The sequence below is a fragment of the Phocoena sinus genome, chromosome X (genome assembly GCF_008692025.1).
Source record: "Phocoena sinus isolate mPhoSin1 chromosome X, mPhoSin1.pri, whole genome shotgun sequence".
Taxonomy (NCBI): domain Eukaryota; kingdom Metazoa; phylum Chordata; class Mammalia; order Artiodactyla; family Phocoenidae; genus Phocoena; species Phocoena sinus.
The window spans coordinates 118,547,737-118,568,947 of record NC_045784.1 but is presented as its reverse complement, the minus strand read 5'-3'; the positions used below and the strand labels follow the sequence as shown (position 1 = coordinate 118,568,947).

The 21,211-nt window shown below is 39.6% G+C and overlaps 1 protein-coding gene across 1 annotated transcript in view; it reads left to right on the top strand.

The window, feature by feature from the left end:
• MCF2 (MCF.2 cell line derived transforming sequence) overlaps positions 1 to 21,211 on the top strand; it is a 97,548-nt gene that overhangs the window by 40,919 nt on the left and 35,418 nt on the right. The window contains exons 6-12 of the mRNA XM_032618991.1: positions 9,980 to 10,099; positions 10,899 to 11,015; positions 12,491 to 12,640; positions 15,292 to 15,425; positions 15,732 to 15,846; positions 18,771 to 18,890; positions 20,647 to 20,838. Coding sequence (XP_032474882.1) covers positions 9,980 to 10,099; positions 10,899 to 11,015; positions 12,491 to 12,640; positions 15,292 to 15,425; positions 15,732 to 15,846; positions 18,771 to 18,890; positions 20,647 to 20,838 — 948 coding nt within the window. The remainder of the gene's footprint in view (positions 1 to 9,979; positions 10,100 to 10,898; positions 11,016 to 12,490; positions 12,641 to 15,291; positions 15,426 to 15,731; positions 15,847 to 18,770; positions 18,891 to 20,646; positions 20,839 to 21,211) is intronic.

The following is a 21,211-nucleotide window of genomic DNA, read 5'->3' as shown; positions in this document are numbered from 1 at the left end:
TCAAAAGCACATTAATTATATCTCAACCATTAATAGCCATTGGACACTGTTTGCAATAGAGGTAAATATCGAATGCAAGCCAATTTCAAGAACAAAAGTTGACATTCAGAAAGAATTTCTGGTGAAAATGGCCATTGTATAGATAGGTCTAACTGTCTTTAGTACATTATTTTAAACTAGTGTCTATGAAGTAATTATATAATTCAATTTGAAGATCTTAATTTCTAGATTCCAAAAGAAACTACGCAGTTAGACTATACTTCATAATGATAAGAGACAAGATTTTTTATTTTTTAGTTAGACATTTTGGAGAAATGTTCATTTGGGAGAGAATCCTATCCATCTTAGAAAGTTTGCACGTTCTGCTCTTTCTAGATTATCATCAGGACAAAATTTCACAAGCTATTAACCTTTCACAAGGCTTAAACCCAGAATAGAATTTAATTTAAAAAAAAAAACAAACAGAATTGAATTTCAAGTTACAGACCAGGGCAGGACAAGATTAAAGATATCAGTTAATACTACCTTCACAAAGATTCTTAGCATTCCACCTTAAAAATCAAATTGCGCAGAGGAGAAAGCCAGTCCCATCTAGCCCCTAGGAGGAGAGTCATTTTTTTTTCCTTCCTCCACTCCCTGGACGAGGCTGATCTTCTTGAGCAGTCCAGCACCAGCTAATCCATGAGGTTCAATCAGGCTAAGTAATTGGGGGAATGTGTCGACTCTGAATTACAATGAGCAGCAGGGAAGGCTCTGTCAGCTGACGAATCAGGGATAGTGGTTTTTTTGCAGCGCTGCCACGGTGGTAATGGAAGCAGCTACGGTAGCTTTGTTTGATAGAGATTTTTGGCTGCCGCTTTTAAATACTACCTAAGAAGCGGCTCATATTTCATCAATGTGGCATTGACAATTGGAAAAGAAGAGTGTTATTGTGTATAGGCGAGATGGCAGAAGCAACTCCCCCGAGAGGCAAGATGAGGTTCAGAAGGAATGCGGTAAGGGCTCTGCCTGCAGTCCTGGAAAGCCTATTCCCAAGTTCAAGTGCAGGGATGCGGCAGCATGGTGCTATAGCACAAACTGCTGAATGGGGCTTTTAAGGACAGAGGGTGAGAATGGAGTCTTGTGTTTGCATGGACTGCATTGATGTGATTCCTGTGATACGGACATAGGGGAATGTTAAGGCCAAGGAGGTAGAATGTAATTTCAAAATCTAAACGTGATCAAGTTTATGAGGAAGCACCATCCGTCATGGTACTTGTTCAAGACTGTATGAGCAATTTTGAATCGTTGGGCAGAGTAGCTTTAAGTGACCAGTTAAAATAATATCTAACAAAAGGATTCGTCCTTCCTTTCACCATGGTCAAGTAGAGTATGATATCATGGACAGACCTGGAGACGACTTCATCAGCATTTAAAAAGGCAGCCCTTCCTGGGTGTTACCGGACAAGTGAAAAAATGTTGAAGTCTGATGATCTGAAATCTTTCTGATTTCATTTCTTCCCCATATTCAAACTTGAAAGATGCAGATTTCTAGCCTGTTGACAACTGTTTCTTAAAGGAAAAAAAATGACTCACTGTTCTTTATAAGCTAGAATTTAGAAATCTCTCCTTTCAGATACATTTTCAAATTTTCCCATCGTTGGTTCACTTGTATACTAAATTCCCAGCAAATTTCTGAAGGGATATTTAGATGTATTTTGGAGAGATGCGAAGTAACACTAGCTAATTTGATAACTAACTGGTCATCAGCAAGGTTTTCAGGGCTACTCTTTTTCTTTCAAAACTTAAGGTAATGTTCTTGATGTTATGATTTAAAATATAATACTTGCTTATTTAAATAATCAAGACAACACACAAAAAATAAGAAAGTGAAAATCAGTCATAGAAAAAAATGACACTTGGAATCAAAAGTAAGATCAGGGAAATAAACCAGTAAGAATTTTATTGTTGTTGAATGACAGTAACATCAATGGGTGAGTAAACGGTTTATTTTCTAATAAAGCTCTTGGCACAAAATGGTATATTAAAAATTACAGTTTAGGATATGAATCTTTTATCTCCAGCTCTACACATGATTTTGTATTATGGGAATAATAGCTTCAGACTTTTAACAGACAATTCATGGTGCACAAGAGATGCCTGTGTATATGCTTTGCAATACTGGGTGCAACTGACATTAGTACTTATGTTATCAAAAGTAATTTACTTAAGCTTTCAGAAAGTTCCTAATTCCTTTATATGCATAGATGTTTTCTCAGTTCTGAACTTTGTTTCGTGTAGATGCACATCCCTTAATATACACACAAATTAATACAGCACACAAGTACTCAGTGAATAGATATATCTAGTACTGTGCCACACACAACATGGGTTACAAAGGTAAACATGGAATGGCTACAGAGCTGAAGGAGCTTTCAATCTAGTAGAGAAGGTAGGACATGTTCATAAATAACTATTATGAAAGAACTTCTAGTTGGTAGGGAAGGGCTCACAAAGGAGATGACGTTTGTTTGGACCTTAAGGAAGAGCATATGTGTCTATTACCTTTCTTGGTTTCTTTCTTCTCTTTTTCCCTCAAATGAATTACTTTAAGTGGTCCCTATGAACAGCTAGCTTGAAATGAAATTGATTGGATTAAGCCTGAAGCCCAGAACTATGGTGGAAGACAAATTTGTTCTGCTTGCATGCATAGGGGCTGACCAGAGTGAAAAATTTGCAACTCAGTTGGTGACACCATAGTTTGACTTGGAAGGATCTCTGGAGTTGGGCTGATTCTAGAGGCTATGATAGGTAGCACCTGGAAGGATGGTAGCAGTGGATTTAAAGTCCAAAGAGAGGCTTAAACTGGCTACTTGGTGGAAATTGCAATGAGTGTGAACAAGTGAGGAGGTTGAGAATGGATATGGGACAAGAAAGGCGAATCACAAGGAAAAGAGTGTTGCCTGGGACTGTCCCACTCCTGAGATCACTTGGCAAGTTATTTGGCTATCTGTGGAGTAACTCTTCCTTTCTATACTCTTTAAGGGTGGGGTATGTGGGAAGAGTGTGGGAGTAGCTCACGGCCTTGGAAACTCTTCTCTGTAGTTTGAGGTCACGAGATGTTTCCCAGCTTATTCTAACGTGATAGTGTGGACCTTATCGAGGTCAGTCACATTGCCAACAATTCAGTATTTTATATTCTGTAACAGTTATGTTCTGTAACTAGTAATATGAAATTATAATAGTTTTGTTCAGTAGGCTCCATGATGCTAAATTGTTTCAAACATTTGTTTTTACTGTTAGTATTTGTCCTATTTTCTAGATGTCAAGGTCAAGTTATTCCTAAATGCCAGGCAGCAAGTCTGAGTTTGCATTCAGCCTGTGCGTTAAGTACGTGTCCTGGGAAGGGTTTAGGGTCCAGGAAAGAGCTTGTCCTTAGCATTCAGACTGGCCTGGTTTCCCTCTTATTGTGACTGCATTTCTCTGCCCTAAGGATGCAAAGAAAAAGCTCTAGGAATATAAATTGTTTTCATAGTAAAATAATCAAATTTTTATGTGGCATCAGCCACTGTAAGCGTTTTTAAAGAAATAACTAGAATAACTGAAAAGCGAGCAGGGGGTGTATGAATTGCCTGTCTGAGATGCCGCACAAAAGAATATTAAACAAGGTTAATTTCCAGACTTCAGTAGTGAAAAAGCGATGCCTTTTGTCATTGTTATTGCTGTTGAGGCCATATAACTGGGTGATCTGAAGACAGGCATGAGGAGAAGGGAGTAAATGTCTTCTCCAGGAGGGGAAGGGGAGAGAAAACGAATTCTGTGCGCCTTAACTTGAAGAACCGGTCGGAGCTGCTGCGGAGGGCTGGGGTGGGGCTGTGCTCAGAAACGGGAGAAATGGCTCTGAGCCCTATGAAGACAGGCGGCATGTTCATTTTTACTGAGGCGCCTTTAAGCAGTCACATGTTGGAACTCCAAAAAAAAAAAAAGCCTGCAACCAGTGCCTAAAACCAATGCTGTTTCCTCTCTCATGCTGCATGCTTTTTTTTTTGGTAAAGAAGAAAGCAATAAAAGAAAACAAGGCTGACCCTTGCTCACATCTTTTTGCTTTTTTGACAGGCTCTCAAAAATGATTTATAGTTTGAAAATCTAGGGTTTGATTTTGGAGAAAATAGGAACTGTGCCTTTTCATGTTTATATAACCATCCAGATTAGAGATCTTTAAGGCAGCATACCAGAGAATGTAGAAATGTAGTTTCCCCAAACCGAATGGGAAACCTCAGGGGGCTTGCGCTATATTTGCTATAAGATATGTGCATCTGATCCTGTTTATGATATGTGATATGCTGTTTGAATGTTCATTTCAATAGCGGCTTTAAAATAGATTATCTTGAATCTTTTAGTTATGCAAACATCTGTATATAAAGAATAGAATCTGTCTCTATACCTATTTGTATGCTCACATGCAAACACATGCACACTGACCCTAAAGCCAAAATGGCCTTTCAGGTTAAAATTTCTCAAGAGTGCCCTGTCCCCTCCAGATTCTCATAGCCAGCGATCACAGCCAGAGAAGTGGACAGAGCGTTGATACTGGCCCAGGTTCAGATGTATGAAGCTTTAGTTCCAAGGTTGCAAACTGGTAGTCCATACATGTGTTTTGTTGAGACCATCCAGCGCTTTAACAAGCTTTCCATTTGTTTCCCATCTTTGAAAATCGTGTTTCCCACAGAAGTCTGGATTTCTGGCTTTTGAGAAATCACAGATTTGGCAGAGCTGGGCCCACCTTCCCACATGACGACGTTTAGCTGGAACTGACTAGTTGTGAAGTGAGGATAAAAGAACCTGTTGCATGTAAAATACTTAGTATGATGTCATAATATAATGAGGATAATTCTCATAATAGTCATTCAGTAAAACGGAACACTCCCACCCATGGCCAGCTAGCCAGTCTCCTGTCCCTACCTTAAGGCTTTGAGGGGTCCTGAATACATGTAAATATACGTACATGTGTGTGTGTGTGTGTGTGTGTGTATGTGTGGGTGTGTGTATATTATGCTGGAGAGAAGCTATTAAAAGTCATTCATTCACATGAGGTTGTGGTTTTACTATAACTAGTTCGGCACCTATTTAAATTCGGGGAAGTGAGTGGGACTGGGATTCATACATGGGATCTAATGCATGTGAGGCATAGAAACGATATGCCTGGTCTGAACTGTATGATTTAGTTTTCTAAAAAAACAACTGACAAATCACATGAATTGTTTGAGTGCCACCCAATTGTTTAGTAGTTTTGCCTAGCTGTTGCCTACAAGTTATTCCTTCCTTCAAATGGCTTAGATTTGAGAGTAGCTATTGGGTTAACAGAATCCATGTATTCTAGGAAGATTTCCATGGCAGCTCAATAAAGATTCCAAAATTATCCTATAAGGAACAACATTGCAAATGTAATTATACAGGCAATAAATGAAGTGTTCATCCTTGATAGGACAGTTTCTTTAGAAATGCAGATATTTGTGGGCTTTTAAAAATATGTGTTTATTTATTTATTTGGCTGCATTGGGTCTTAGTTGCAGCACGTGGGATCTAGTTCCCTGACCAGGGATTGAACCGAGACCCCCTGCATTGTGAGCTCGGAGTCTTAACCACTGGACCACCAGGGAAGTCCTATAGGTTTTCTGTGATAAGCAAATCACTAAACATTTTGAAGGAATTAAGGGAGGAGAAGGTATGATAAAATAATCAGGAAGTTTTACTTAAGAATGATCTCCTTAGAATGTAGAAATATCTTTAGAAGCATTTTATTCAGCTTTCAATGTTTGGGATAAGCCACTTTATCAAATAGATGGAATAACTGATTTAGTAAAACAGCCAACATGAAACCCCTGACTTAGGAGCAGCTGAATACCCGCAAGCCCTGCCTGAACTCTCTTCCCCATGGATGCTGTGAACAGTGATTCTGCTTCTCTCTGCTCTCTACTTTGTTCCCTGCTGTGTGATCAGCTGTCCCAGGGCCTGGCTGCTTGTTCTCCTAGGAGTGGCAGGTTAGAGACCAGGGCCTGACCTCAGGGCAGAGAGTTGCCACGTGGTCTTCTCTGCTCCCATAGTATCACCACCCCCACCCCACCCCCGCCAATTTTGGAGGTGGGTCAGTATTCCAGGCTTTAAGTTAGTCATCGCCAGGGTGTTGCATCTAGAGATTTCCAATGCAATACCAGAGAATATGACATTAAGGAAAGTCAGAGACAAAAAGACAATGAGAGCAGATCAACCTAGAATCCATGAAACAATAAAAGTAATAGTGCTTTAAGTGCTGGCAAAAGTAGGATGCTTTCGATTTCATTTAAAAGTGAAAAAATAAGCTGGGGCAAGGCAGGTTAAGTATAATAATTATGCCGGTAATATGCCCATGTGAAGGAGAAGGAAAGGCTTAACTCCTAAAGTGAATAGGATAGAAATACACTTAGTGCTGTCAGTCTAGAAGTAGGTCCAGAGTTCTCACAGGTCTCTGTCAGAGTTTCCCCTTAAGCAATCCTTTATCCATATCCCAAAAAAGTTTTCTACCTAAGTCTGCTTGTTCTTCTTTAGGTCCAAGAACCCAAGATAAATTTAAAAAACTATCTTATTAACTTTTTTAGAGTTGACAGAGTAGCTTGATAGTCATTATTTCTTTTAATTCTTATAATAACTATGGCAAGTATGTACCATTCTTAGCAGAAAATATAATAGACATTATGTGCATAATAGATGGTAGGATACACATTATCATTGGGACTCTCTGTCTCTACTTCCAGTTCTCTGTACATTGTTGGCTTTGTTCTTTGGAGTAAGCTTCCTCTAGCAGCAGGGGTCATGGCTATCAGTAGCTCTGGAACTGCATCCTCAAAGTTTCCTTCCCTCAGCACTAGTTTGAAAAACCCTAGTGTGGGACTTTTTACGTTAAATTTTCATCCCACTTCAAATCATTGTGTGTTAGAAGGGCAAGGTCATGAAGAAAGAGAACAGTTCTCATTAGAAACCAATATTAAGAATAATAAGAGGTTGGGCTTCCCTGGTGGCACAGTGCTTAAGAATCTGCCTGCCAACGCAGGGGACACGGGTTTGAGCCCTGGTCCGGTAAGATCCCACATGCCGCGGAGTAACTAAGCCCGTGCGCCACAACTACTGAGCCTGCACTCTAGAGCCCCCGAGCCACAATTACTGAAGTCTGCGTGCCACAACTACTGAAGGCCACACGCCTAGAGCCCGTGCTTCACAACAGAAGCCACCACAATGAGAAGCCCGCGCACCACAACGAAGAGTAGCCTCCGCTTGCCACAACTAGAGAAAGCCCACGTGCAGCAACGAAGACCCAACGCAGCCAAAAATAATAAATAAATAAAACAAATAAATTTGTTTTAAAAAAAAAGAATAATAGGAGGTTGTCTTAGTCCTTATGGGCTGCTATAACAGAATACCATAGACTGTGTGGCTTATAGACAACAGAAATTTATTTCTCACAGTTCTAGAGTCTGGAGTCCAAGATCAAGGTGCCAGCAGATTCGGTGTCTGGTGAGAGCCTACTTCCCGGTTGGTTCATAGATGGCCATCTTTTCTCTGTGTCCTCACATGGCATAAGGTGTGAGGGAGCTCTCTGGGGTCTCTTTTGTAAGGGCACTAATCCCATTCATGAGGGCTCCACCTTCATGCCCTAATCATCTCCTGAAGCCCCCACCACCAGATACCTTCACTTTGTGGGTTAAGTTTCAACATATGAATTTTGAGGGGAGGGGAAGTAGTTTCTCATGAAGGGAGAGGGTAATACAGATATGGCCACCTAGAGGAGTTTTCAGGTAGATAGCCATCCCGATTTGTGTCTATTTGTAATCATTGTTTAGTTTATTGATTTAATTTTGTGCTCCTTTCTTTTACCTATTTGTATCACACTCAGTTCTCTTTCCCTGACTGTAGTTCTCATCGCCACTTGTTTATGTTTTTATCATCATCTCAAGTTGAATTTTAAAAATCTCCAGTTTTGAATGTCATTTCAGAGTCTAGGTCTTATCCCTCTGTGAAAGTTATTCTTTTTTTTTAATAGACTTTATTTTTTAGAGCAGGATTAGGTTCACAGAAAATTGAGCAGAAAGTACAGAGTTCCCATGTACCCCTGCCTCCACAGTATCTTATTAATTTTTGTTTTATAGTTTTCTTCAATTATTAATATTCCAGCATTCCTAAAAGATGACTATATTTTAAACATTTTGGACATATTTTGCTTTATTACGCTTTAACCCACTGTTCTGAGACTGATGACTCCGAACTCTACATTCCCAGTGTAGGCTTCTTTCCCTCCTTACTTGTATGTCCATTTGTCTGATGGACATCATCAGATTGTCCTAATGACCCTTCCAACAGGTCAAGGAATGGGAATCAGTATCATATCCCCCTCCTGAAAACCTGCTTCTCTTGTGTTCCCATGTCAGTGAGGGTCGTACCATTCACCCAGTTACTCAAGCCAAAAATCTGGAAATTGATTGTCCTAGTCTTTCCTTTCTCATCAGACACAGCCAGTCATCATGCCTTGCAGAGAGTACCTCCTAAATTTTACCCTCATCCCTGCTATTGTTGCTCCAGTTCAGAAACTCACCATCCCTGGCTTGGAGGACTGTTCAGCCTTCAGGCTCATCTGTTTGCTTCCACTCTTGTCCAAATCCTGTCCTTTTCCAAAGCCAAAGTGATCCTTCTAAAATGCAGGTCTGATCGTGTTGCTCTGCTGCTTAAAAGCTCTTGAGTCTCCCTTTGCCGCCAGGAAAAAACCCAAGGTCTTTCCTGATCTGGCTCCCGCTCATCTTTCTAGCACCATCTCCCATTGCTGCACCCCTCCACTCCCATCAGCATTTTCCTCTAGCTTTCTGGACTGGGACCTCTTGATGTGGGGCAGACTCGGGTGCCGACTCAGACTTTACCAGCTGGGTCAAGTTATACTTAAACTCTACAAGCCTCACTATTTTTTGTTTGTAAAAGAGGATAGCCTAACTAATTCACAGGATTATTATGAAGAGGAACTGTGATAATGTTGGCAAAATACTTCGTATACAGTAAGCATTTGATATGTGGTGTTTTATCATTTATATCAGGCTATGCTATTCCACCCCTTGCAAATTCTGCATAGTGCCCTCCTTGTCTTTTGCATTCTTTCATTTAATGATTATTTCTTGACCACCTACTATGCGCCAGTATTCTAAGAAGCTGGGAAACATGGGTGCACCAGAACAAGATTCTAATCCAATTTATTCCTCTTTATGGGAGACCTTTTTGACATTCCTAGGTCTAGGATGCTCTATGCTACCACTTCCTGTTGTATATTATTCTAATTCCCTTGTTTCATTTATCAACTTATCGTCCTATAGAGTAAATGATACTAATGGACTCTACTATTAGATTGTCATTTTCTTGCAAGCTGGGTAGGGACTATATTTTATTAATTTGTGTACACCAAGTGTTAACAGTGCCTGATATTCATTCACTTAAATACATGGGGTAGACACGTAGAAGATATTCTGTGAATGTTGCTTGACTGAACTAAAAATGTGAGTCCATAAAATAGTTTTCTTCCATTGTTTACTGCAGGTATTCAGTATTTCAGCTCCCTTTGGCATTTAGGGTTATCCTAGAAACCTGCCTCCTAATTCTGTTTTACAGGGATTAAATGCAATTTGAGTGCAAACAACTAAGTTTAAAATGAAGTTTAAGAGTATAATTTTTCATAACTTGGGATTGACTTTAGTGTGAGAAAATTCCAGGCCACGAGAACTGCAAGGATCTGACCTGATGACCTTACATTAGTTTTATTTCTATTTTTGTGTTTTTAGATTTTATCGATATCCATTTTTTAAAGTTTTATCCTTTTAGTGGCTTTTATGACTTTAGAATTTGTTTTCTTTAACTATATATTTTCTGCCATGTGCTCACTTGAATGCATGTTTTGACAATTTTTTCTTGCTTTCCTGTGGTCTTTCTATAGGCTTCCTTCCCTGGGAACTTGCACTTGGTTTTGGTCCTTCGTCCTACCAGTTTTCTCCAACGAACTTTCACAGACATTGGATTTCGATTTAGTCAGGAAGATTTCATACTCAAATTACCAGTAAGAGTATTTAAATGTTTTGTCCCTTTCTCATGAAGACTTTGCACTATGCTATTGATGTTTTACATGTGGTCACAGAGCATGTAAAAGAAAAAGATAGAATTTATCTTCCCAAAATGTAAAATCAAAATGCCTAAAAGTCTTCTGCTCCTACTGTTAAAATAGAGGAAAAGATTAATCAACTTGTAACAAAGCAGTTCCTTTTGAAAAAGATGTATGTCACCTATGTTGTATATGTGTATATATGTATGTGTGCATGTGTATAAAATCAGGACATTTTATTTTTAGAGAAAAAATGAGTGTGTGTTTTATGTATTTGAACTCCCATGAACTTACATCCTGAGCTAGTTCAGAGTAACAATTTTTTTTTCAAAAGATATTTTTATACGTTTTTAGAGTTAGGAATAGAGTGCTCATAAATTTGGGTACTTTTGCAAAGATCAGTCCCTCCTGATAAATTATAATTTACTGCAGAAAGCCCTTTTACTTTGTTATGGGCTTAACATTCTTTCAGAAGGTTGACCATTGACAGTGCAAAATTTTAGATCAGGGGGAATCAGGTGTTTGGGTTTCTATGGAGATTACTTTCGCTTTACAGAGAAATGTTTTGTAAATGACACCTGTTATTCCCTGAGGGAAGGTAGTGTATCCATGTGGGAGGGGATGTACAGGAGAGAATTGTTAGAACCATTTATAAAAGATAACATTCTGCTAAATGAATGCTAAAGTTCATTGTACGGCTGTGTGGAGGGATGCCACGGGGGGCAGTTAACAGTATCTTTCTTGCTTATTTATGTAGGTTGTTATGCTGAGCTCAGTTAGTGATTTGCTGACATACATTGATGACGAGCAGTTAACCCCTGAGTTAGGCGGCACCTTGCAGTACTGCCACAGTGAATGGATCATCTTCAGAAATGTATGTTTCTTTTGCCCTTACCGTAGAGCCTATAGTTTGTGTTAGCTTTGAAATCTAGTTCTAGAGTTGTTTGTTTTCCTCCTTGGGAAAAACAGGTTTCTGGGGCTCCTATTTTACAAAAACATGTATAATTCAACATCTTGATTTTCTTCCCTAGGAAGTATCTAGAAATGATGCAGAGTCACTGAGGATGGCATTTGAGTGAGAGGCCTATAGGGAGTAAGGAGATCCTACTCTACCCACCCCCTCCTGTGGCCATGTAGTAACTTGAAACCAAGGGTTTGGGTTCAAATCCTAGCAGTGCTGATTTTTAGGGATTTAACTTTGTGCAAGTTGTAAAAGCTCTCTCAGCCTCAGTTTTTCCAAGTATAAAATGGGAAGAATAAGACTTTACCTCATAGGAATATCAGGAAGATTAAATGAGATTACAGATGTAAAATGTTTGGCATTGTGCCTGGCCTATGGTCCACCCTCAAAAAATGCAAGTAATCTTATTAATCTCATCAGCTTAGTGATTCTCCTGGGGCAGTTAGATTTGTAGCAAAGATGCCTTCTGTTCCAGAAATGTACGAATAGGCAAGGGCCCGGTGCCTCACAGGTGTGAATCTGTCCTATAAAAATCTTTACTCCAAATCCCAGAGATATGGGAACCCTTCTGAAGGAAATAATGATATTTAATTCAATCAGGATTCTATTTTCCTCATCCTTATTTTCATTCAGCAGTCCTGTTCACTCGTACGAAAGTGTATTGTCAAAGTAAGCAGTGTCTTGCCTTTAATAACCTATAAAGCTATAAATAAAAGAGCAGACACCTTGAGTTGCATGGTAAACAACGGGTTAATATGGTCTCTACATGTTGTCCTTCTTTCTCTGAGTCATTGATTTTGGAAACAAAATAAACAACCCAACCTTACTCGACATTTTAGGGCAGCAGAGCCTTTGGGGGTCACAATTTCAAATCTTCCCCAGTACCTGAAATGAACTGTTGTGACTAATATTCCTCTGTCACTTTAGTCCATTGCCTTGTTTGAAATGCTAATACTTGCTCATAAATGATAATAAATATAAAGTGGCTTTGATGTTCTCATTTCTCTTCAGAAGTAAAGTTATTATCAAATAATTTTGCAGTTTCAGAATTTAATAGAATAAGGAAACACTGTGTTTTGCAAGAGAATAAAACAAATTACTCTTTACATGGCATCTTTAAGAAAGAGTTTTCATCGTTGTTTGAGAAATAAGTACAGAAGTTTAGGTAAAAGACATTTGAGAAGACTTTCTACCTCACTTCAGTTTCTTAGGGGCTTAGATGCAAAGTTAGAGTTGATTGTCAAGGGCATTGCCAGCTTTCCTCAGCAGAGTTCATAGTATATGTGTTTGCTGTCATACCTAAATGAAAGTTAATACGATTGCTGGTCTAGGTTTTGATATGCTGGCAGAACTTCCATACAATTAAAAGCATCACGGGCTCTTTGCAGGCTATAGAAAATTTTGCCCTCACAGTGAAAGACATGGCTCAGATGTTACAGTCCTTTGGAACTGAACTGGCTGAGACAGAACTACCAGATGATATTCCCGCAATAGAAGAAATCCTTGCAATTCGTGCTGAAAGGTACCACCTGTTAAAGGTATGTCTGATAGAGGGGACAAACCAAAATTTCCCATGGTCTTTCTTTTGATAGAGAGATGTTGAGTGTCCATTTCACACAGATTGCTGGGTAGGGAGACAAAGGAGATATTTATATATTATAAAGCACACTATTAAAAAAAAGAATACTTTACAAGAGGAAGATGTCCTGGATATGTGGAATCGAAGTGTCCCTTGTTTAAACGGTGCATTCTCTTGAGCAGCTGTTTATTTGTAAATAGAATAGTTTATCACTGCTCCAGAATAAGAGAGCCACAGTCATTTTTGTTGCCATGCATTCTGTATCTTATAGAAAGGCCCTCTCATTTGGAAAGCTAGAGTGAGGGTCAAGAGGCAGACAGGTGTTCTGTTTCAACATCCAGCAGAGGTACACTGTAAAATGGAGAAGGAGAACTTGAGGAGTCAGGAGGCCTGGTTTCTTGTCCCAACTCTGCCATATACTAGCATTGTGACCGAGCCAAACATTGCTAAATTGATTACAAGCTTTCTTTTCCACAGAGTACTAGTTCCTGATGTCTTCTACAATAGACCATAGCTAGCAAGTTGATCTTACTCTCCTCCCCAGTTGTCTGGAGGGTTGTGTTGTGAAGGATTCCGAGTCACGTTTCAGACAGTCAGTCACCAAATACTTTTAGATTCACTTTCCCCCAAAAGTTTGAGCATGATCTGAACAAGCACCAGGCATCCCTGTAAAACTCATGTCCTTTGTATGATAACAGGAATGCTGGGGGCACTGACAGATATAAGCTCTATGTGGAGGTGACATTTTTATGTTAAGAAGAGGAGAGAAATGGGAATTTTGAATCATAATCTAAAAGCAAAACTCTATTCAAGGAGAAAAAGCTCTGTCCCTCACAAGTTGAGTGACTTGGTCATTTGCTTACCCTCTCTGAGTCTCAGTTTCCTTATATGTACGATGGGGTTGATGATGATGTTGATACATGCATACCTTGTAGGGCTGTCGTGAGGATGAAATGAAGTAAGTATCTGATGTATGTCAAACAGTGTTTGACACATAGTTGGCACTTCATAAACAGTAGCTCTTAATGTTTATGTTCTTATTTCGTGTTGGTATCTTGGAACCTGTTCCCAGAAAATACATGGGCACCCAAATTTTTCCTTAAAGTTTCAGAGGGCCTTTGCATCTCCTGAAGGGAGTGATAGATCACTCTTAGATCCCTAAAGGATCAAGATCCTTCTAAGGTTAAGACCTTCTGAATAGAAGTACATGCTTCATGGTGAATTCATTAATCCAAACGTGAAGTAACAGAGTACTTATGGCCGGCGGTGATTGGTAACAATTAAGGATTTGTAGGAAAGGTATCTAACTATATCTGAATATGCATTAAATATTATTTGTAACTGTATGCTTTCTAGTGTGGTAGTCTTTATTACAGTACTACTGCTTTATTGGAGCACATTAAAAATATTAGCAAAATAGAATAGAATAAATTAGAACTTTCTTTTTTTATTGAGGTATAGTTGATTTACAATACTATATTCGTTTCAGGTGTACAGCATAGTGATTCACAATTTTTAAAGGTTATGCTCCATTTATAGTTATTGTAAAATATTGGCTATATGCCCCGTGCTGTATCCTTGTAGCTCATTTTATTCATAGTAGTTTGTACCTCTTAATTACCTACCCCTATTTTGCCCCTCCCCCCTGCCCTCTCCCCACTGGTAACCACTAGTTTGTTGTCTGTATGTGTGAGGCTGTTTCTTTTTTGCTATGTTCACTAGTTTGTTATACTTTTTAGATTCCACGTATAAGTGATATCATACAGTATTTGTCTTTCTTTGTCAGACTTACCTCACTTAGCATAATACCCTCCAGGTCCATCCATGTTGTTGCAAATGGCAAATTTCATTCTTTTTAATGGCTGAGTAATATTCCATTGTATATATATACCACATCTTCTTTATCCATTCACCTGTTGATGGATACTTAGGTTGTTTCCACATTAAATTAGAACTTTCTTTTCATTGTTAATTAATTAATTTATTTATGGCTGTGTTGGGTCTTCGTTGCTGCGTGTGGGCTTTCTCTAGCTACAGGGAGTGGGGGCTACTCCTCTTTTCGGTGCGCGGGCTTCTCATTGCAGTGGCTTGTCTTTGTTGCAGTGCATGGGCTGTAGGTGCTCAGGCTTCAGTAGTTGTGGCACACGGGTTCAGGAGTTGTGTCTTGAGAGTGCAGGTTCAGTAATTGTGGTGCACGGGCTTAGTTGCTCTGCGGCATGTGGGATCTTCTGGGACCAGGGCTCGAACCCATGTGCCCTGCATTGGCAGGTGGATTCTTAACCACTGTGCCACCAGGGAAGTCCCTAAATTAGAACTTTCTACCTGTGACAGAAGGAGGCTACAAACCGAGCATGGGGTGCTTCTGTCTGTAAAGATCTTATGAAATTAGTGATTGCAAATCCATCTCAATAGGCAGGGCTTCTTGGAGATCCTCACGGCTTTTGGATTCTGTGATAATGAGGTATTCCTTGATTTTTCACTTATGAAAGCAAAGGCCATTCTAGAAATGCTGTTTCTATTCTGCATGCTGTTGCTGTATGCTTCCTTTTCCCCAGGTCATTCAGAATAGGTTCCCAGCAGGCTGATTCATCCTATTTTGCCTTTGCACAGAAGGATATTACAGCTGTAACCAAAGAAGGAAAAATCCTGCTAACAAATCTGGAAGTGCCTGATGCCGAAGATGCCGTGAGTTCAAGACTTGAAAATCATCAGCAAATTTGTGGTGACTGGCAAACTATTAATAAGTGAGTAGTGCTTTTTTGGGTTTAGAGTTACTTATTTTATACCTTTGAAAGGGAATTATACATTTTTGCTGCTACCTGTTAAGTGTGAAAGTATTCCTGGACCTCTGGGAATCTGAGAACTCCTTCCTGAGATGTTTCACGGAGCTTAGTTTGCTCAGAGAGGAGGTTCTGTGGACACTGATGGTCTCTACCTGGACCAGATGTCATGCGCTGTGACTTTGCCTATAATTCTTAACATCCAGACCACGCTTATCTACATACCTGCAACACAAATCGTTGTTTTAATTATGACTTTGCTTTGTTAAGGTTGCTCACTCAAGTACATGATATGGAAATAGCTTTTGATGGATTTTGGGAAAAACACCAGCTAAAAATGGAGCAATATCTGCAACTCTGGAAGTTTGAGCAGGATTTTCAAGAGGTCAGTTAAAACTTTCCTTGATACGGTGTTTTTCATTATGCTGGAGGTTCTTACTCCTTGATCATCAGAAACAGTCTTGCAAGGTGCCCATTTATACCCCCAGAGAGGTGAAAAGAGGCAAGTGTGAGTGAACCTTGACGTAGAATGAAGAAAACAGCTTCGAAAATGCCAAGACACCTACTTCTGGCTTAAACTCATTTCTTATGAGAAAGCACTTAAGTCCTAACACAGATGACAGGGATAAAGTTGCTATCTACACTGATGTTTGATATTCAAATTTATTTTAGATACAAAATGCTTTTGGACTATGGGATAACTTTCCAAGGAAATAATACCAACTTCCTTCATGATTTTTTTTTTTTTTCCGGTACGCGGACCTCTCACTGTTGTGGCCTCTCCCGTTGCGGAGCACAGGCTCCGGACGCGCAGGCTCAGCGGCCATGGCTCACAGGCCTAGCCGCTCCGTGGCATGTGGGGTCTTCCCGGACCGGGGCACGAACCCGTGTCCCCTGCATTGGCAGGCGGACTCTCAACCACTGCGCCACTAGGGAAGCCCCTTCATGATTTTTTAAATACCATATATCTATGCTGACCATATTTAATATAATCTAACGAAACATTTTTTTCTGATCCAGCAATTTATTTTCTATGAAAAGCCTGATGGATGAAATTAAATCATGTTTAATTATACATTATTTAAAAGGTTATAAGTATATTCTAGTTCCATCCTTCTGAAAAATCCATCCCATATGGATTTATTTTCTTCTTTTCTTTAATGGTCAGCATCCAAGCTTCTCCCAGTCTCTTGTCATAGTATTTTCCCACGGATCCAAGGAAAACTCACTTTTCTCTCTCTTGCACGTGGTCAGCTTGTTTCTACCCATGAGTGGCTGACTCGTCCGGAAGAATCAGTTGGGGGAGGGGCACTGCGTTCTGAACCCAGGGCTCAGTTACTACCAGCCTTTTCCCTCCAGTGATTCAGATTTTGAAGTGCCGTGCTCTCCGTGAAACCTTTCTTAAAGAGAGAATAGGTCAAATTGCTCTTGGGCCTTCCAGATTATTTGTGTCGGTCCCTCCTCCCCAACCAAACACATGCAAAAACAACACTTTTCCTGAATAGACCCATTGCGCCTCTACTTATATGTTAATTTGCCTCCAGGTTAAATTCTTGCCCTGTGGTTATAGTCTGTTTCATGAAGTCATTGTTGCCTCCGATCGGTATTGCTGTTGTTGGTCTTGGATTGTAATCTCACTGACACGATCTGTCTCTCGTAGTGACATGCAGATGGGTTCTGGCTATTTAGGAATTAACTAAATAAAGGCTTAATTGGCAATTCAAACTTACAAGAAAAAATTGAATATTCTCAAACTTGAGATAATGTACAGAATAGGAATATTTTCTTGCATAATCACAGTACAGCGATCAAATTTTGTACATTTACGAATAATGCAATCGTTTTCTAATTATCTGCCATCAGTATTCCGATTTTGTCAATTGACTCAATCATGCCATTTATATCATTTTCCCCCCTCAGCACAGGATCCAGTCTAGAGAGTCAGGTATTGCATTAAGTTGTCATGTGTCTTTAGTCTCCTTTAATCTATAACATTTCCATAGCCTTTCTTTGTCTTTTATGACACTGACATTTTGGAAAAATACAGTCAGTTTTAAAATAAAATATTCACCATTTTGAGTTTGTCTGACATTGTCTCATGATCAGATTAATCTCCGCATGACCAGCAAGAATACTGCATACGTGATGTTTCCTTTGGAGGGTATCACATCTGCAGGTAGATGAGGTCCATCTGCCCCTCATTGTTGGTAGCGGTTTTGATCACCCTGTCAGAGTGTTGTTGAATTTCTCCAGAGTATGGTTACTTTTTTCCCTCTTGCAACTAGTAGACAATATGTGGGGAGAAAATTTAAAGCCATGCAAATATCTTGTTCCTCATCAAAAATTCCCCATCCAGTTTAGCATCAATTGATGATTCTTGCTTCAAAGTATGATGGTTGTGAAATGCTGATCTTCATATCTCAGTGTAGATATGTCATGGAGTTGTAACTGTTTCAGGCCCACCAATAGGAACAAGAGTACAAATCATTTTGAAGAAGCTAGAAAATTGTCTATCAAGGATACTGTCTGGGGGAGTTCCCTAGCATTCCAGTGGTTAGGACTCTGCGCTCTCACAGCTGAGGGCCCGGGTTCAATCCCTGGTTGGGGAACAAAGGTCCCACAAGCTGTGCAGTGTGGCCAAATAAATAAATAAATAAAGGGTTTTTTTTTTTTTTAAAAAGAATGCTGTTTGGTGTTTATCTATTTATTGGGCTCGTGGCTTCCTAGTTTTTAGTTCATTACTGTTCTTAACTGTTTTGGTGTTTCCACCTGGCTGCTGTGTCCTTGTGACATGTCCAAACATTTTGATCACTTCTTTACTTCCTGGCATAAAGAGATGTTCCGAACTAATCTTACTCCTACTCTGCTTCAGCCCTGGAACCAGCCAATTTCCTGCAAAGCCCCACTTTCTTTTTCTGGGAAATGATATTAAAGACCAAGATCTGGGTGCTAGGTGTGCTCATTGCTACTGAAGGGTCTTTGTTTCTAGAACCATTCACCATAGAGCTAGGGAATATATATGCATGTATATACACGTATATATACTTCCATACCTGTCCATATACACATGCCCTTACATGTACATAGTGATCTTTTATAAATCATCAGTACACACTGATGTCTAGCAGGTTAAATTTTAACAGATTAAATTGATTTCTGTGAATAAAATAACTGAAGACATTTTCCATATGTGCGATTTTTCCATACTGATGTTCTTAATTACTAGCATTTACTACAAAACTTGATTATTAAGGGAAAATGCTTAATAATTTATACGCTTTTAAGACTTTTTCTCCCCCTTATTTTTAGCTCGTGAGTGAAGCTGAACTTCTTTTAAACCAACAAGCAGAGTTGGCAGATGTAACAGGGAATATAGCTCAAGTAAAACAAAAAATTAAAAAGTTGGAAAACTTAGATGAAAATTCTCAGGTAAGATTACATTTTAGATGTTCTCTATATTTATGGGGTATAATAGTCACATTTTGATGTTTTTTAGTAATATAAACCCTTATTATGATTAATCTCTCATAGCAACAATCTGTATAATTCGTTCAGTAATATTGGTCTATATTCTGTTTTGTTCGATGTGGGCCTGAGTTGACTCTGTAGTTATGTTATGTAGTTGTAACTGTTGCAGGCCCATCAATAGGAACAAGAGCATAAATCATTTTGAAGAAGCTAGAAAATTGTCTATCAAGAATGCTATTTGTGGGCTTCCCTGGTGGTGCAGTGGTTGAGAGTCTGCCTGCCGATGCAGGGGACATGGGTTCGTGCCCCGGTCCGGGAAGATCCCACATGCCACAGAGCGGTTGGGCCCGTGAGTCATGGCCGCTGAGCCTGCGCGTCCGGAGCCTGTGCTCTGCAACGGGAGAGGCCACAGCAGTGAGAGGCCCGCGTACCGCAAAAAAAAAAAAAAAAAGAATGCTATTTGGTATTTGAAAATGATGGAAACATAACAACATAATTCCTTAAATAGCCATCATTTGATATATGCAATTGAATCAAACATAGATTCATACAGATAGATCTACTTAGCCTTACCAGTTGTCCTCATCTATACATTGGGGATGTAATGACCTACTTTTCAGAGTGATTGTGAGGATTTATTTAGATGCTGTAGATAAAACACTTAGCACAGTACCTGGGATATATGGATATATAGTAAGTACCCACAAGAGCCAGCTATCATTGTTCTGCTGGTCTTAAAGCTTGGACTCATGGCTTTAATACTCAGCACATTCTAGCTTTGCTCTCCTGTCTCGTATGTGAGAGTAAGGCCCTTGTTTTTAAGGTGTGTTCTCAGCAAACAAATAGATTTATGGGTGTACCACAAGCATCTAAAAACCAAAATTGAGAGGCAGCAGTTGTGGTGCCTAGTTCTGAAATGGTGCTTGTAGATCTTTGTGATCATGGGGCAACTTACAAATCTTTATGGTATAGGAGAAAGAGAAGGCAAACTGGCTTGCAAACTAGGGAGCTTTGAATTTTTTGTTTGGCTTTGTTTTGTTTGTTTTCATTTTGTTTTGTTTTGTTTTGAATAATTTTTAGTTTTAATTGTGGTAAAAGACACACAACATAAAATTTACCATCTTCACCATTTTGAAGTGTACAGTTCATTGAGTGTATTCACGTTGTTGTATAACAGATCTCCAGAACTTTTTCATCTTGCACTATACTGGGTGGGGCTGGGGGACGGTCAGTAGTTGATAGAGTAGAGACTAGGCTGCTGAGATCCCTTTTGACAGGGAAACCCTGTGGCGGTCACTTCATGTGTGTAAAGTACTCAGGTAGATGCTGACTAGACCTAATGGGATTTCCAAGACTGAAGTGATATGAAATCCCTTAGCTTTCACTTGGCTTTTGTGTACCTCATTTGATATATGCGGTTCTGTTCTAAATCTGTACATACCAAGAGGAACAAATCTAATCCACATTCTGGGCAGGCTGGTTAATTTTCTGTTTCTGTGACCAGAAGTGCATGAGCTTCTGATGACATCACTGCCATAGCTAGTGACTGTAACTGGAGGCTTTTTTTGCAGCCAGCAGAAGTATGACAACAAACTGTGAATTTGGCAATATATGTCTCTGGTTCGACCATTTATGCTTGTTTAATTGCATTCTTTTCTCCCCCTCTATTCAGAAAGAGATCATGCAGTTTTTGTTTCCGTTCTTTCTTAAAAATCAGGACCTGTTAGCAAAGGCCCAGTTCGTGATACTACATGGACACAGGCTCGCAGCAAGTCACCATTACGCCCTGGATTTGATCTGCCAGAGGTGCAATGAGCTACGTTACCTTTCTGATATTTTGGTGAATGAGATCAAAACCAAACGGATACAGCTCAGCAGGACCTTTAAAATGCATAAAATCCTACAGCAGGTAGTGTCATGGGACATGGTGCATTTCTGAAAGAGAAGATACTTTTTTTTTCCCCGGGTCCTTCTCAGAGGCTATGGGGCTAAGGTCTGGTATAGCTTTGGAATTAAATTTGTAGGAAGTCTGAAGGACTGAGTTTGATTATGCTTGTTTACTCCGTCTACTTTGCAGTATTCGGAGCAGGTCCAGTATTGTACGAATTTTGGCCTCTGTTCTGAATATTGACGTGGTGGTGGCAGTGGCTTCCTCTCTATTTTGGGTCCATCTCTGTAGCCTTTGCCCTGGCGATAGTTTGCAATCAGAACACTTAAAAAAGCCCTGGGGGCATTTTGCTAAAGCCTGACACTCATTCCACATTTCATAGTTACAGCAATAA